The following is a 17,916-nucleotide window of genomic DNA, read 5'->3' as shown; positions in this document are numbered from 1 at the left end:
CCATATTTAAAATGTCTGAGTATCTTTGATAATTATTTTTATAAGCTTTGTGCATTCTTTTTTAAAATTGGCCATTTGAGTTTTTGTGGCCCAAATAATTTTAAGTAGAAAAACTTTCTTGCCTTTTGTGAAGTTTTCAATAGGTTCAAAGAACTTTTCTGAAGAAGTCAAACACAGAAATAAGAATGCTACTAGAATGAAATAGGAAATGTTTCAACAACACTACATTTAAACTCAGTTAAATTTCTTAATTATGGAATATTTCCTTTTCCCTTAAAATAATTGCATTTTTAAAATGTAATACATGCTTATAAAACATTAAATTATCCAAATAAATATTGCCACAATTCTTCCTTTGCAAGTTGCTAATCTTATTAATAGTTTGAGAGATACTGTGAATATGTCTGTAACTTTTATTATAGTTCCAAAGGTAGAACACATTCACTTTCCAAAATTGCGTTTGTAACTTTGTGTGTGTGTTTGGGCAGGGGAGATAAAGATCCATCCAGTCAGATTAATTCAGTGTTTTACATAAACAGGTGTGGAAAAGTTGGTTTCAAGTTTTACTCAGAACATTTTTATATGTATGTTTCTTGCTAAAAAATATTTTTAAAGCTTACAGATAGTAAAATTTAAAAGTAAACCATCCTCTGCCTTCCCCTTCAAACCAGTCCTTGTAGTAAATAATAATCTTACTTTTTGCTAACTTGCTGAGTGCTTACAATGTACCAGTATTGTTAGTTGTTTTGTTTTTTAATGGCTTCTTGATGACATAGAGACTGCTTACATTTTACAAAGAAACTTGTATGAGGTTACTCTGATAACCTTGAGGTCTGGGATCAGAAACCCAAGTAGCAGACTTTTTAAGTTGTAGGCTGTAACTGACTATGATTCTGCTATTAATAGTGTTCACAGTTTCTAGCTCCTCGATCCTGTTAAAAAAAATCAAAACCATGTTCCAGTAGCTTGTTTTTGCTTATCTGTCATCCATCTATTATCTCTCTCTCTCATTTGTTTGTCTAACCATCTATTCATCGATAGATATCTGAATTTTGAAGTGCTGTTTTCCATTACTGAAATAAAAATAAATGATAAAACCTTAATCTTGTAGGCAATTTGAAATTAAAAGAAATAATCTCTCTGTTTCCAACATTATCTTTACCATTATTTAAAAAAAATATTTTTGCAAAATTACAACATTTCACTGTACATTCTCAACATTTGAGTCCTCCTTTTTTTCCTCAAGAGTCAGAGTGGATGGTGTCATGAGTCATATGTATATCTATAGGATTTTTCCAAACTCTGGTTCACCATGAAGAGGAAAGAAAGACAGCAAACACAGCATTTACACTCATGTCTTTATTTTAATAGTGAAAGTCTTCAAACATAACCTGGGCACATGGCCGTCCTGCTTAGAAAGCATTGTGCAACTAAATGTGGCCACATGACCAATTCTGTCCAACAGAGTTGAGTGTGACAGCACAGCAGTGTATCCGGGGCTATGGTTTAGGAAGCTGTGTGCCGAGCTCAGAACTCCTGTGCTCTTAATGCTTGCCACCTAGGATGCGTCATTACATCATTGCCTGGGAACATTTGGCATTAAAAGTACACTTAAAGGTGAAAGACGATGCAAAAGAATTTGAGATTATAATGAGTAGAGAAGTTTTTGTAGAGTGTAAGTGTTTCAGATTGTGGCTTTTACACTTAAAAATTTTGCTAAGACATTGTAAACCTGTGAATCAACCAGGAAAAATATTAAGTCCAGAAGAATCAATGAAACTGGGAATATTAAATTACATTATCAGTTTTTATAGTTTTCAAATTTATTGAGCTTTAAAATGGTTCCCTTGTCTGAACCCATTGATTGAAAAATTTCATATTATGTAATAATTCAAATGCTAAATGTATATTGATGACACTTGCTGGTGAAGCATTTATCAAAGATAGTGAATTCCTTAGAAATGTTAGTAGATTGGTAGGTACAAATTGAATTGGAGGATTAGACAGTATGACAGCAACTTTTGTAAATGATTATGTCTGTATTATTAATTTATAAGACAGGTAACTGAATTTTCTAACATTTCAATACTGCCTTAGAATTTTTATTTCAGAGTTAAATGGTTATTGAAAAACTGTTAAGAGCATCTCTACAAAAACCATCTTATATTTGAACTTCAGTCGCTAATGTATAGCAAACACTAAAAATCGATACAATTCCTCTAATTTAAGTTGAGGGAAAATTACTTCATGTGCTCTGTAAATAGTTGTTATCAATCCAGTGTTGAGTTCCAAGTTCTGGTTTCTGTGAGACTCCTTTTCTTGGTTTAACGTGTCTAAATTCTGAAGCATGCATTTAAAAACTTGTCTTTTCCTTCATTAAACAGTTTTGATGTCATATTTGCTGGTGGTCCAGAAGAAATTCTCAAAAAGTTCCTAAAGTCAAACCATAAAGTCGTCTTTGCAGCGGATGGAATTTTGTGGCCTGACAAGAAGCTGGCAGACAAGTATCCCGTTGTGCACATTGGAAAACGCTACCTGAACTCGGGAGGTGGGTATGACTTGGGCAGGAGAGCCCAGCCCAAGTCCTGGGAACTATAAGTACCCATGAAACAGCCTGTGTTGTCCTAACTGTGGACATGGAGTTTTTAATGCCATTATCTAATTATCTACTACAAAAATATCAGTAGAACCTAGAGAAACATTTTAGACTTGATAACGGATTCCTCACACATTTATGTCCGTCAGGCCATGTTCCTGATAGCACTAGTCCGAGGAGCTGTAATAATTTGCACTTTATAAGTGAGAAAATTCAATTTGACTATATCTAAGTGCCTTCTAGTGGTTTAAATTTGTTCAAGGAAAAATAGCACAGATTGAGAATTTTCTGGGTACAGAATGTTAAGTTTATTATGTTTACTTGGGAAAAAGTCCTTTTTTTCTTCTTCTTTTTTCATTTATTCATATGTGCATACATTGTTGGGACCATTTGAAAAAGTCCATTTTGAATCTATTAGCATCTATGTTGTACAAATAGGCATTGAAACCAGCAGGCAGAATATTGTACATTAAATCTCTGTGTATACTAAAATATTGCATCATCTGTGCAGCCATGGATTAAAAATACTCCCCTTAAAAATAAAATAACATTTGAACATGGCTATTATTATGGTTCTACCATGTGTTTCCCTTGGACAAAGTAAACATGGCCAAAAGTCATAACCAAATAGAATGAAGGACACGTTAGAGACAAGTTGCCTGCACTTGCCAGCCACATCGGGAAGGAGACTGGACACAACATAAACGTAATTGGTTTGGGTTAATTAAAGTAAATGGTGGTTGAGGCTGTGGCATATCTGGGTCGCAGGCATTGCTAGCCCTTTATGGTAACAAGGCTTTTTATGTAATTTTTCTGTGATGCCTCAGGATTCTGTCTTTGACCCACACTTTATTTCAGAACCTGTTCCCACAGTTGTGCCTTGGGACTGGCACACACAGGACTGTCCACACATGGACTTCTGAAACCTTAAGTTCCAGCTTTCGCTGTTTTTGTTGTGTTCTTCTTATGTCTCCATCTCAGTAAAACTATAGTTTATGTGTCTGGGAACTCGAGACTATTTTATTTCTTACCAACCAATCCACCACTTTTGGATTGTACTTCCATTTCAAGTCAGATTCTCAGGCTTGTCACATTAGTCCTTGTCCTCACAGGCTAGCTGGTCTTTCTCCTTTGGATTTCCAACTTGTGGAATCTGTCAAAGCCTCTCCCTAGGAGGGTGTCCACCATCACTCCTCTAGACTGGCTCTGCTTCCATGTCATGACTTTTGGTTACAATACATGGCTAATGTTGCAATGTATTCCAAGTCCTATTGGTTAGTGCAAATCCCAGGGTACTTATTTATTTATTTAATAAATGGGGTTTGACCTCAGGGTCTTGCTTGCTGAACAAACACTCCACCATTTGAGCCAAGCCCCCTGCTCTTTTTACTTTACTTATTTTTCTGATAGGATCTCACACTTTTTGCCTAGGCTGGCCTTGGGATGTGATCTCTCTGCGTATGTCTCCTGAGTATCTGGGATTACAGATGTGTATCACTACACCCAGCCTGCTTTTGAGATAGAATCTCAATAACTTTTTACCTGGCTTGGCCTTAGACCATAATCCTCCTGATTTCTGCCTTCTGAGCAGCTGGAATAGTAGGCAAGAATCACTGCACTCAGTCCTAGAACACAGTAGTTTTTGTGGTGGTGGTACTGGGGATTGAATTCTGGGCCTGTGCTTGCCAGGCAGGTATTATTTTACCACTTGAGCGGTACCCCCACCACTTTTTGCTTCAGGTGCTTTTCAAACAGGGTTTCTGGCTTTTATGTCCATGTCAACCAGGACCACAATCCTTATTTATGGTTCCTGGGATGACAGGCGCACAGACTGCCCAGCTGTTTTGTTGCGATGAGGTCTCCTGAGCATTTTGCCCAGGCTGGCCTCAAACTATAATCCTCCTGATCTCCACCTCCTTCTAAAACAGTTTTTTTTTTTTTTTCTTTTTAGAACTCTGTAGCTATGGAACTCTGGGGGCAGGCTTTATTTTATATTTATTAATTTTTTACCAAAATGTTCTATAGAATGAAATCCCATTGTGTAAGTTCATCTAGATTGTGATATATCTATTCAGGTGGCTAAATTTCAGATGGACTCACTCACAGGGCTGTGGACACAGCAAAAAAATCAGCAAGTGTGTGTCATGGTGAATCAGTTTAATAAAGAAAAAGCATTTTTAAGTGGGACAGTGATTGTACAAAGATATACTTTCTGTAGGTAAAATTATTAGCTGGTAGAAAGCACACAGTCAAAAAAAGTTTGTGTCATTTTGTGAATCACATGTTAAGAGTTATTTAAGAGACAGGAGTTATGATTTAGTAAAATTGTATCATTTAGATTTTCAAAATAGTTTTCAAGAGAAAACTATAAATCATATAAATATGTACTATATATTTATTTGTAATGAAATACATGCAATTGCTTTTCATTTATTTGGAGACATTTGGATATATAAAATGTGAAAAAAACATAGTTTTTGAAAAATAGTAATAAACCATTGAAAAATATGTGTCACTACTTAGTATATTTTTTCTCATGGAAGATTATTCATAAGAATTAAGAGAAATTATCCTTCAGTGTTTTAAGATTTCTTAATTTGGCAAGAATAACAAAAAATGATCAACCAGTGCTTGGTTTTATCATATTTTCATTTTGTCTTGTTTTCTCTAGGTAACAGTAATATTCCTGGAACTGTTTCTTTTAATTCTTTCATTCCTATGAAGAAATTTTAATTTTGAAGGTAAAAAATGAGGTTCTCTTTCAGTTCACAGAAGTAACATGAGTGCCTCCATATATGTATCAGAGGTCAATGAAACCTCGCAGGTTGGCTGCCTTTCTGACATTCAAGGGAAGGCTCAAGTGGGTGAAAGGATCCTGTTGTCTCTGTTTTTTATAGACAAATGTTATTGGCAGGTTTACTGCTTTTGCTCCAAGTCCAAAAGGAACACTCCAATTTTAGACTTCCTTTTTCCAGACTATGACACACAAAACCTAGCCAGAAAATGTTTTAGCAGGCACAGTAATGACTGTTTCAAGTAATGGAAAAATTCCCCCAAATGTTTTAGATATAAAATTTCTTTGAGATTTTATTTTTCAAGTCAATGACAAGTCCAACATTCTTGTGATTACATTAGCATCTCTGGCTCTGGTACAAAAACCAGAGATTGTCTTCTTTCAGAAACAGTGACTCCTTTGCTAAGGATCCAAGAAGAGCGTTTTAGAAGGTCAGACAGAAAATTCTCCTGTCTTATTTCTGTTCTCTCCCTTAGCAACCTTGGAAAACATCAGCTTCCCTTAGCTTTAGAAGTTCATTCATTTAAAAAGAGTCTTTTGTTATTCCATTTTGTAGGGTAGTACACAGTATGGCAGCTTATAAATCAAAGGCACTCATTAACTCATTTTTCTTTCATGGTGAGCCGTGAGCTTCCAACTTAGGGCTTCCTCTCCTGGCTGTACTAGTTGGTGTTGGTGCAGTTGTTCAGTTGGAACTAACATAGACACCACTTTGGGTCTTTGAACACTCAATTCCCTGCTGGATTTCTGTGTTCTAGGATTTATGGGCTACGCTCCATACATCAACCGAATGGTTCAGCTGTGGAATCTTCAGGATAACGATGACGATCAACTCTTTTACACTAAAATTTACATTGATCCAGTGAAAAGGGTCAGTAATAGCCTACCATCTCTTTGTGTTATATTGTTTTAGTTGCTTTGTTCTGCACATTTTGTTAATATGGTGCGGTCAGAAACAAAGGATTGTATTGACAATTTTAGTGGCAGTTGGAAAACTGAACTGCAAAATGTGGTTGTCAATATTATTTTTAAATAATACAAGTCAGTGAAACTTATGGTGAGGAGGTAGGATTGGTGTCTCTCTCCTGAACGTGATGTCTCTTCTTGGTGGGTAAGTTGGCAGCCTTGCCGAACTTGGATGGGTCAGGGAGAGGAAAAGTAAAGACACAAGGTCCTGCTCTTTCTTTATCAAAACACATGGAAACAGTTTGATAGAGAAAAGAAATGACTGCCTCACCCTGGCATTGCAGCTCCACCTCCTCTGGGTCCTCAGTTCTAGTGCTCCCTCACAATATCAAAATGAGTCACATCATCAAACCTTTTGAATATGGATTGAAAGAGACAACAATGAAGTCCTAAAGACTCTAGGGAGTGATTTTTGTCAGATTTTGGAACAGATAACTGTTGTTTATTAAGATGCAATGTTTTAGAACTAACACCTTTTTGACACTTAGGAGTGGTATATGAATAAGGCTGGTTAAAAAATTTTAAACTGACCTATAACATCATTGAAGACAGGGCCTCCCTGTGAGGGGAACTTGGAGATTAGAGGTTCCTTGGGAGCCACTGACACAGAAACCCTAATCTGTGTCCAAACGTTTGGTGGCCCATGGAGGATGGAGCCTGTGGGTTTATTTAGTAGGCCTGATGTGATCCTGTCGTGGAATGCCATGGACGTTTATAGCTGATTTGATGGTTTAGAATTTTCAAGATCATGAAGCAATAATGTCATAATGAAATATCAAAATGATTAGAAGCTGAGAGCCCATGTGGTTACGTGTAGATAGACCGTATGCCTATTATTAATGAGGTTATTGAAGCTGTCACAAATAGGTCAAAATAGCACGAGCTATTAGGATGGTTTTCTGGCATCAAAAAGTTTAGGGATTTGCTACCCCGCTGCTATCCCTTAGGTCCCGTTTTCAGTGTGACCTCCTTAGCCATGATGAGGACTGCCTTCACATTCATATTCCATGCAGCTAAAGGCAGAAATGCAAACACTGAGATCCCTGTCACTTCCATCAGCTTTCTTTACATGACGTTTTGAGAAGTCTCACAAAATTCTTTCTCATTTTTTTTTTTTTTTTGAACAAGAACTATTGTGTGACCACACAAAACAAATAAAGAACTTTGGCTCTTTATTTTAAGCATGTGGGCCATATTGCAAAACTGAGTTCAGTTATTACAAGGGGATAAGTGCTGACAAAAATCAGTTTTCTGTAAGTCTTAAAAAGTTCCCAAAGGCAATTTAAATGAAATTTTGGAGAAAAGTAATCTCTAATTGAAGAATGCTTCATTACATTTAAATAACAAAATAATAAATTTATATGTTTTCTGTATGTCATGGATACAGTTCTAAAATTTCTTGAATTATATATTCTGGGAAACATAAGATTTGTTTTAAATGTGTTTTGCAATGAATTGTACCTACAACTGTTTCTGCCATGGCTAAATATTTCAGTTGTCTATGTATTTTTGTTTAAACACTTAACACAAGAATTTTAAGTGATAAATTCCCCCAAAGAACAAATTATATTACTGTGATAGTATTATCTGCTGTTTTTGTTGTCTTTTTCAATATCATCTCTTTTCTTTCTTTTTAGGAAACTTTTAACATAACATTGGATCACAAATGCAAAATTTTCCAGCCCTTAAATGGAGCTATAGGTATACTTTCTACATATTGGGTTATATTTTCTTTGTCATACCCATTTTGGAACTGTATCTAAAGTTTACAGTGTATATACTGCAAAATAGTGGACTTGAACTTAGCTTGATATATTCAGTTAAAGTCATATCCTAAGACCTTTGTGAAAAAGATAAGCTTCTGACCTTGGTAATGTAAAATTTAATCTCTTACCATTTGGAGATAATTTTAGATGTATTTATGAATTACCTACATTATTATTACACATTTTTCTGTTTAAGTTCTTCGCATTGGGAATTAGCTGGAAGTATTAGAGTAGCTCCTGTAGACACAGCTGAGATGTAATTGGTGAGAATTACACAGGTAGACTTGGAGTGTGTGTGTGTGTGCATACATGCTCAAGTGCACACTGGCACAGGTGCACATGCATGTGTGCCTGTATTTTCCTAGAGATGCACACATATATCTCAATAAAAATACACTAGCATAGTTAAAATGATTAGTATATTAAAATCAAGATACCTCCATTCATGACACTTTATGAACTAAAACTGTATCTTCAATGCAGTTCCTCAAGTGAGCTCTCACAGTGAACTGTTTTCAGGATGAAGGCATTTAGTTTGCAGTGCTTAGGGAGTGCGAAGCAAAGAACTTATAAACGAAAACCTGCTTCTGTCCCTCTCTGTCTTATGAATTTTTGGATTATTGTAGCAGGCCCTGCTTTTGAGAACTGGAAACATTTATCAATGGTCAGTTAGTTATGGAAACCTGGCTGAAGCCTGACCATGTTCTGTTGGCCACACATTCCGTATCATCTTTAGATTAATCCTGCAGCTAGGAAGGATCCTGTTCTCCAGATGAATAAATTGAGTCAGTATTTAACTCCGTTGGTTTCCCGTTATCGTTGGGGGAATAGGCAGGGTTGCAAAGATGTCTTCCTCCCATAAGATAGCCAGTGTCTTAGCACTTGGGTCATTTGGGGTGCCAGGCTGGAGCAAGTGAGGTGGCTCCAGTCGGATCTGTGTTTACCTCAGTGTCCTTTTTCATCCTGGGGTAGGCAAAGTTCCTAAGCATTAAAATATAGGGAGAATTATGTCTACATGGAGCATTGTATCTCTGAGAAATATTATAACAGTATATACACATGAATATGCACACACGTATTTTAAATTATTAAAACTTGTTTTCCCCTCTTAACCCAGATGAAGTTGTTTTAAAATTTGAAAATGGCAAAACTAGAGTCAAGAACACATTTTATGAAACATTGCCAGTGGCAATTAATGGAAATGGACCCACCAAGGTGAGTCACAGTGACCTTCACCTGGTTCTCTCTACTTTGAAGAGACTTTGTGTAGCAATGTATGAAGTGTCATTGTTTTGATTTTGGTTTTTGAATTTTAAACTTTTTGAAAAACTTTATTTCATTGTAAATGATTTTCTGGTTTCATCTTTTCCACAGTATGACACCTGGTTTAATATTAATTAATCACTCAGTGATTTTCCTCAGGAGGATTGCCTTTTATTCTATCTGTAACACATTTCACATTAGCGTTTTATTTTATTACTATTGTAGCAGCCATATTACTTAGGAATGAGCTGTGTTTCACTAAAGTCTCTTGTCTATGCTGAATGGGAATGATTTCACCTGATTTACCATTTCCTAGGTCAACAGCTCTGTTAAGACAGAGGTGTAGTGTATGACCAGAAGGCTTGCATTACACTTAATGCTTTACCAAAGTGAAGTCAGAGACATAATCAACTAATTAAAATTTGCAAATGTATGTAACTGAGCTTGCTGAGAATGTTGTGGGCTACAGAGTTTATAGATGAAAAGTTTGCGTTTCATGCATTAAGTGAAAGGTTAGATCAAAAAGAATTAACGTAGAAGGTAACACACACGCACAGGAAATCAATGTGAGTCAATGCCCTGTATAGCTATCCTTATCTCAACCAGCAAAACCCCTTGTTCCTTCCTATTATTGCTTATACTCTCTCTACAACAAAATTAGAGATAAGGGCAAAATAGTTTCTGCTGGGTATTGAGGGGGTTGGGGGGAGAGGGAGGGGGCGGAGTGGGTGGTAAGGGAGGGGGTGGGGGCAGGGGGAGAAATGACCCAAGCCTTGTATGCACATGTGAATAATAAAAGAAAAAAAATGGAATATAAACTGCATTCAGTCTTGTGGGTAGGAGCTCATGTTGAGTGAACAGTGTGGCCCTCAGTTCCTGACAGGGAGTGTAAAATGTGAAGGCAGAAGACTTAGCATAGTACAGGAAATGCTCCTTAATCAACTGAAAGATCTGTGCATACTAAGAACTTCTAAGTATTCTGAGGAGTGGGGCAATCACTTTTTCTGGCATTTCAAGCTATGTATCATCCAGTTGTATTTCGTGTGAAATGATCCTATCCAGCAAAGCTGGGGTTTGAACTCAGAGCTTTGCACTTGCTAGGCGGGCGCTCTACTGCCTTAGCCATTCTTCCAGCCCTTTTTGCTCTGGTTAATTTGGAGATGGGGATTTCAGTTTTTGCCCAAGTGGGTCTGGGTTTTGATCCTCCAGTTTTATGCTTCAAGCAGTCCCTTGGATGACAGATGTGTGTCATCCATTGAGATGGGGTCTCCTAAATTTTGGCATACGCTGGCCTCCAACTGCCTCCAGATCTGAGCCTCCTAGGTAGTTAGGATTACAGGTGTTAGGCACCAGCGGCCAGCTTGGTGCATTTCCTAATGATTCTACTTGACAACCAACAGTAAAGTAACCTTTTTTTGAAACTCATGTTTGCTATAATATGAAACCTTGAAAAAAGTTGTATTAATAAGCTTTCAACAAACACTAATATTTTATCCATAGCAGTATGTTAGAATTAAATAGAGTCATGTGAATAGCATTTATTCCCTTGCCCAGGCTGATGGGAAAATAGATTACAACCTTTTCTGACTTTCATGAAAGTTGACAGGATTTTTTTGTATTAATATTTTATGTTAATTTTACTTATTACTTTGTTTAGTAAAGAATGATTAATGTCAGTAGTTTTGGGCCATAATAGTGAATTAAATGATGATTTAAGCTGTTTTCTCATTTAACAATATGTGAATGATAAGTTCTTTAGAGTGTGTCTGTAACAGTACCAAAGTGTGTGAATGTGAAAGTATTTCTTACTTTCCCCGAATCTGATGTTACTCCAATAGTTTAAAAATTATAAATAATGTACACATCACTTGTAATCTTCTACCCACCCATATGGTTTCCATGCATCGCTGGTTTTGGTTTTTCACTTCCTCAGTACTATTTCTATGAGGATTCATATTCCCGTGTGTTTTCAGAATCAAACAAAATGTGCAAACAATTATGACCTTTTTAAATTTGCTTTTTATTGAAACCATACTTCTGTATTTATTCTAAATAGTTTTCCTAATTGTCTAGATAGAATTCAATGTAAATCAATTTTTGATAGAATGTATGGTTTGGGGTTTCAGACTTTACTTTTTATTCCTGAAGTTTATTTATTGTTAGTAATACGTCTTAAGATATTTACTTTAATGCTTGGATTTTTCTCACAAATATCAGATAGTATACATCTTAAAGTAGTCATGAAATCAATGGCAGTTTTATACATCAAATGGCCAGTTTTACACATGAAGACAAGTAATTTCTGAAAATAATTTGAAAATAATTTGATTTGTAGTGAAAAATAGTGACCTTAATTTTTAGCATAAAATCCACAGTGCTTGGCTCATCTTGAAGAATAGCATGATTTTTAAGAAGAAATTAAAGAAGCAAGCCAGGAAAGAAGGAAGGGAGAGAAAGAAGAGAGAGAGTGAGGAAAAGAGAGAAGGAGGAAAAGAGGGAGGGAACCAGGGAGAAGAGGGAGGTAGAGAAAGAAGAGAGGAAGAGAGAAAGAAGGAAGGGAGGGAGGCAGAGAAGAAGGGAAAGAGAGAAAGAAGGGAGGAAGGAGAGGAGGGAAAGAGGAAAAAAGAAGGGAGAGAAGGAGGGAAAAAGAAAGAAAGGAGGAAGGAGAGGGGAGAGAGAGAAAGAAGGGAGGGAGGAAGTAAAATAGAGAGGGAGGAAAAGAGTGAGGGAGGGAGAAAGAGAGCCAAGGAGAAAGAAGTGAGAGAGGAAGGGAAAGAGAGGGAGGAAAAAAGAAGGGAGAGAAAGGAGGGAGGAAGAGAGGGAGGAATAAAGAAAGAAAAGGAAAGAAAATGTTCTGGCTAGAAAAGTGTCTTTGCCAATGAAAATGACAATCATACTTGGAAATATTTTGTTATTGTGAAAGAAGAATCAGGAAAATACCACCACCTGGTAGCCAGCGGGGAGTGCCGTGAGCAGCCTGACTACATAAACAGTGTTCCTCACCTTTGAAGCTGCCAGCAGAAATGTCTGCTGTTTCTATGAAGAAAACAGATGTAAATGGGTAAATGGTGGGGGGCTGTGGAGCCAACCTCTGCCTGTGCCGAGGGAGCTCTGAAGAGGGGGTTTCCGTCAACAGGAATGTGTCTAAAGACCTTAACTATCTGTGGTAAATTGAAATACATGGCAGAGTGTAGAAGAGTTGCAAAATCAAGTTTTAATTCTGAAAACTAAAAGTAATGCCTTTTTATACCCTAACCTCTTAAAACTATCCATCACTTTCATATTTACATGGGGATTCTAATAAATGGATCAATAATACATGAAATAAATATTAAATTTTTATAAGATTTTTGAGATGGGAGAAGTGACAGTCTTCATAGGTAATAAAGGATTTTAAATATGGTCATGTATTTGGGGCACTTTTACTTCCTTTAAAAACATTCTTAGAATATTTTACCAAATCTCTGCATTTCATGCTTGCATTTTGGCCTTTTAAAAAAATAATCCTTAATAAGGAACTTGTTTGCACATAGATCTATTTGTTTTCTTCCTTCAAAATCATGACATTTTGTAGGTCAGAAGTGACTTAATTAATACTCAGATTCCTCATTTAGCAACAGTACATTTGTTATTTCTGTTTTTATTTGACAGGCACATTAAAATAAATGACCACATTGACTCTTGAAATATCATTAATGAATGTCATGACTGCATATTTCCTGCTTTGGAATTTGTTTCCTGAAATAACATGCAATCCAGAAGAAATGTGAATGAGTTCCTTGTCCTTGTCTTCTGATCTTGCTGCAGAGTTAAATGTAGCTCTACCTACAGTATCCGTGGAACACAAAGACTTTCCTATTTTAATTACTAGTGTACTATTTCAGTAGCATTTCTTTGAAAGATTCAGTGCAATAGTACTATTTGGACAGAATTCCAAATATTTCAGAGGAATCTGGTAAAATGAACAAACCTGCTTCATTTAATATATCTCTTTGAGCTTTAGGCAACTACGAAAATCTAGTGGGCTTTTCTGCATATTTTTTGCTCTCCATGTTTAATATATAGACTTTTGATTTGAGCTCACCTTTAAAATGAAAAATTAATGCCAGTGGCTCATGCCTGTAATTCTAGCTACTCAGGAGGTAGAGATCAGGAAGATGGTGGTTCGAAACCAGCCTGGGCAAATCGTTTGAGACCCTATCTCAAAAAAACCCATGACAGAAAAAGGGCTGGTGGAGTGGCTCAAGGTGTTAGCCCAAGCAGTTTCAGCCTCACTGTGTTGAGGTGAAATTGTATGGGGTGGAAAAGCCCTACAAATGCTGTTACCACTATGAGGTATTAAAATTTCAGGAGAGGTGGTAACTCTTTATTATTTATATAGCAAAAGAATTTCCTCTAAAATCTTTAAACTTTAGAAGCCTAGTCAAAAATTTTTTTAAGGGCTCAGAGAGAAAAATCTTAAGTGTGTTTACCTGTCTTTCCCATCCATCTTCTCTCAGACTCTCCCTAAAACCACACACTAAATCACAGATTTTACAGATGAAATCACTTCCAGTAGATGCCTAAAGAAAGGTGTGTGTGTGCAGGGGGCGTCAGGAGGGGACCTTGTCAGAGATCTGAAGGAGAGTTGGATGGGTAAGCAGTATGGTACTTGTGGGGTGATTGTGGGGTGATTTTAGTTGGGAGCTGCCCTAGGACCATTTTAATCTGCAAGCCATCTTTTTCTGAGTCAGTGCCTATGAATCAGCACCAGAAGTCTTGTTTGTGATAGCTTAGTTTCCAGGGAAATTCAGTGCCTTCAGTGATAAAGTTAACTCAGTATTTGTTTGGCGATGTGTTGATGGAAAAAATCACATTGCCACTACTCCACTTAAGGTAGGTGTCCATGCTGGGTTTTCACACACATTTTTTTGATTACTAAGTTGTTCATGTGACTCATTGTGGTCTTGCTTAAAATTGTGCTTTCTTGATATATTTTTAAAATTGTCATTTCCATTATTATCCCTTCTATCAAATAAAATGACCTTTATAGTTTATGAGGTATGTTCTGACATTTCTAGACATAGTTTGCTCTGCTTAATGATTCATGGTCTGAACAAAATATTGTTCAGTGTGCACATTTACATGGAAAGAGTCTGTCTCTTGTAGAAACAGGCTTTGAAGGCACATGAACACAGAATGAAAACACATTGGTTGGCGAGCATCACTTTTGTTCATAGGCCATTTTCCTTATTTACTAGATTCTCCTGAATTACTTCGGAAACTATGTACCTAACTCCTGGACACAGGATAAAGGCTGCACTCTTTGTGAGTTTGATACAGTTGACTTGTCCACAGTAGAGGTAAGTGGAAATGACTATGTATGACCCTTAGGAACAAAAGTACAATGTCATGGAAATGTAGCGATTTATAGGAAAAAAATATTTTAGAATAGGTAATGGATGTATAACTTTAAAACACAGTGATTCAGAAAATTGCTAGATTTGTGTGCTTCTGAACAGTTTTTGAAAGCATAAACTAAAATTAAGGTCAATGAAAGCAGCTTTGTGGTTAACATTTAATAGCTTTGTATGATGGGTGCTGTGGTGTTATTTTTGTCTGTTGGCTTGGTCAAAGTATTGAGAGAAATGATTATGTTGCTCCCTGATCTTATCAATCTCATCTGTGCTTGATTTTTAATTTGATGATTTATAAACAATCATATGTGATTATCTAATTAAAAACTCTTAATTTCTTTATGACCTAACTCATTTGAACATCACAAAAGTCAAAAAGTAGGTAGTACTGTTTGGTTCAGTTTTGTAAATGAGAATACTGAGGAACGTAAAGGTAAGGGGTGCCAGGCACCAGTGGCTCATGGCTGTAATCCTAGCTGCTTAAGAGGCAGAGATCAGGAGTATCGTGGTTTGAAGCCAGACCAGAAAAGTAGTTTGTAAGATCCTATCTTGAGAAACCCCATCACAAAAAAAGGGCTGGTGGAGTGTCTCAAGGTGAAGGCCTTGCGATCAAACCCCAATGTTTCAAAACTAAATAAATTAATAAATAAGGTAAGTGGTTTGCTTAATTAAGGGCATAAGATTATTAATTGTTGGTATAGGGATTTGAATGTAGGGAATCTTGCTCCAAATCCTATGTTCTGACTACTGTGCAATTTTACCAGTGTCATACTGTGTGCCAGGCCCTGGTTTTATATATATGTATATGTATGAAAATGCATATAGATAATTATAGTTATATTTACTCATCCTTACTTTGAGGGTAAGCAACCAGTTGAAGATAATTTATGGTTTATCCATAAAACATGCTGATGTCACCTGATAGCAGTTTTAGAACATCTTGTAGAAATATCACTCTTTTATACAGTTACTCTAGTATCTTGGAAGACACTAATGAGTATGAACAATTGGATTCGGAGGAGTGATTTTTGTCATTAAGGCTGATTTCCCCTTCATTCACCATAGGTTTATTGAGTACCAAGGGCACACCAGTTAAGTAAAAGAATAGAGGCAGAAATAGAACTGCTGGGAAGATAGCTCTGGTAACAGCTGAAAGACTTTCAGTGTCCTGAACTCAAGCTGCTGGATTCAGTAATTTCTATTCTTATTGCTGTCTGAAGGGAGGATAAAGAATAATTTGTCTACATTTAGGAGCTTCTGAATAGAGCCCTATTTTACTTGAAAGTAAGACTCTTTTGGCCACTCTTCCAGCTAACGAACTGAATGTTTCCTATCTGGAAAGAATGCCAGCCTGTTTCTGAGTGAAGTGTACCTTGAAGATGTTTAAAAATTCATCATGATCTTTTTTGCAGAAAGTAGCACTGTCCTTTGGAGGGAGAAGTAATGCTTTTTATTTGTTTTGTTTTTATATAAACTTTCTGGTACAAAGGTAGAAAAATATTTTCTTGCAATTTTTTTTGCACATAGGGATAAATCTCTTGGTCCTTAGGTTTTTGCCTTATAACCTGCTAAAATGTGCTGCAAAGAAAGTATTCATTCCTAACTGCAGAATGAAAGTCTCCTTTCTACATGTAGAAACCATGTCTGAAGAAAACTTTGCTCAGTGTGCACCTGTAGGTAATAAATATTGAAGAATTGCTAAAGGAATATACCTCACAGTGACAGTTGTATGGTTACTTAAGAAAGAGTAGTTTTAGATGTGAGCCATAGACTCCTTTCCTTTCTTTCTTCCTTCCTTCCTTCTTCTTTTCCTTTTACCCACTTCCCTTCCCTTTCTCTTCCCCTTCTCCGTTTCTCTTTCTTTTTTCTTCCCTTCTCTTTCTTCTTCCCTTTCTCCCTTGCCTTCTCCTCCTTTTCTTTTTCTTTTTTGTGGTTTTGAGTATCCAACCCAGGTCCTCTACCAAGCTAGACCAGGTCCAGGGAGAGTCCTAAGCAACAGCCCAGATCTTCATTCTGGTTTCTTAGATGAAGTAGTCAAAATATCACTTAGATCTAATGAAGTTTTTTGAAGGCTATTATGAAGGAATATTGATAAGTGAGTAGGCTGATCCTTAATTACATATAATAAGTACTAGAGTGAGTTTCCTCTGCACAAGAGGAATTACAAGAACTGATTCAGTAAAATTACAAAGATTTATTTCCTATGTTACAGAACTGCCACAGATAATTCAAGTTTAGCAGATTATGTTGAACTGAAATTCTAGTATTGTTTTCTGTGGCACGGATTAAGGTTTGAATAGAATTTTAAATAAACACTAATGATAATGTGTTTTTATGCTTGCTATAAAACAAAGGTCCATCCAAATGTAACCATAGGCATTTTTATTGAGCAACCAACACCCTTCCTACCTCGATTTCTGGACATACTGTTGACACTGGATTACCCAAAAGAAGCACTTAAACTCTTCATTCACAACAAAGTGAGTATTTGAGAAATGAATATTCTGTGTGAACACTATTTAGGGTACTTTTTTTGGAACTGCTGTTTGTGTGTGAAGAGAAGCATTGTCTGCTTGATTACAATTAGTGGGATATTTTTGGAATCATTACTGCTCTACCATCTTAGGAACAGAGGGTTTTAGGACCTTGAAAGTAGCATCATACTTTCCAGATGAACCACATGAACTGCCAATTTTTGTAGATCAAAAATGGCTGAATCAACTCAGTGTACAATGAAGAGTACGCCACGAGCCTGAATGCTGGTACTTTCCTTTAGAGAGCTGGCCATTTAGTTGCTGTAACTTTGGATAAAACCCTAACATAACACTTAAAACAGCATCCAGTTATTGTTTTGTTTAATTTTACAGTGACATATGCTTCCCCAATGGAATTTGATACTATGGTTTCTTTCTAAATTATTCAGAGCCCCCAAAACACCTCCCCCTTTTATTTAAATTTAGTGACATTTTTGTCTTATATTTTTCCATTTATTTATCTCTCTCCTCTTAAAAGTTATTATTATTCAAATAAAGTAGTTTATTTTTCCTCAGGAAAATGAGGAATTTATATTTCCTCATTTTACTCCTAATACTTCTTAATTTACTCTTCTTTTTCCCCTGATATATGTCAATTATC

At 36.3% G+C, this 17,916-nt stretch overlaps 1 protein-coding gene across 4 annotated transcripts in view; it reads left to right on the top strand.

Annotated features, from left to right (window-relative positions):
- Plod2 (procollagen-lysine,2-oxoglutarate 5-dioxygenase 2) overlaps nt 1–17,916 on the top strand; it is an 83,135-nt gene that overhangs the window by 47,901 nt on the left and 17,318 nt on the right. For all 4 annotated transcript variants that reach the window (XM_074060067.1, XM_074060068.1, XM_074060069.1 and 1 more), the window contains exons 4-9: nt 2,385–2,548; nt 6,149–6,261; nt 7,994–8,057; nt 9,240–9,337; nt 14,626–14,727; nt 17,136–17,261. In XM_074060067.1, the coding sequence (XP_073916168.1) occupies nt 2,385–2,548; nt 6,149–6,261; nt 7,994–8,057; nt 9,240–9,337; nt 14,626–14,727; nt 17,136–17,261 (667 nt within the window). The remainder of the gene's footprint in view (nt 1–2,384; nt 2,549–6,148; nt 6,262–7,993; nt 8,058–9,239; nt 9,338–14,625; nt 14,728–17,135; nt 17,262–17,916) is intronic.

This window comes from Castor canadensis, chromosome 17, assembly GCF_047511655.1.
Source record: "Castor canadensis chromosome 17, mCasCan1.hap1v2, whole genome shotgun sequence".
NCBI classification, from domain to species: Eukaryota; Metazoa; Chordata; class Mammalia; order Rodentia; family Castoridae; genus Castor; species Castor canadensis.
Note: the sequence above shows the minus strand (reverse complement) of the source record. Positions and strands in the feature narration are given on the sequence as shown.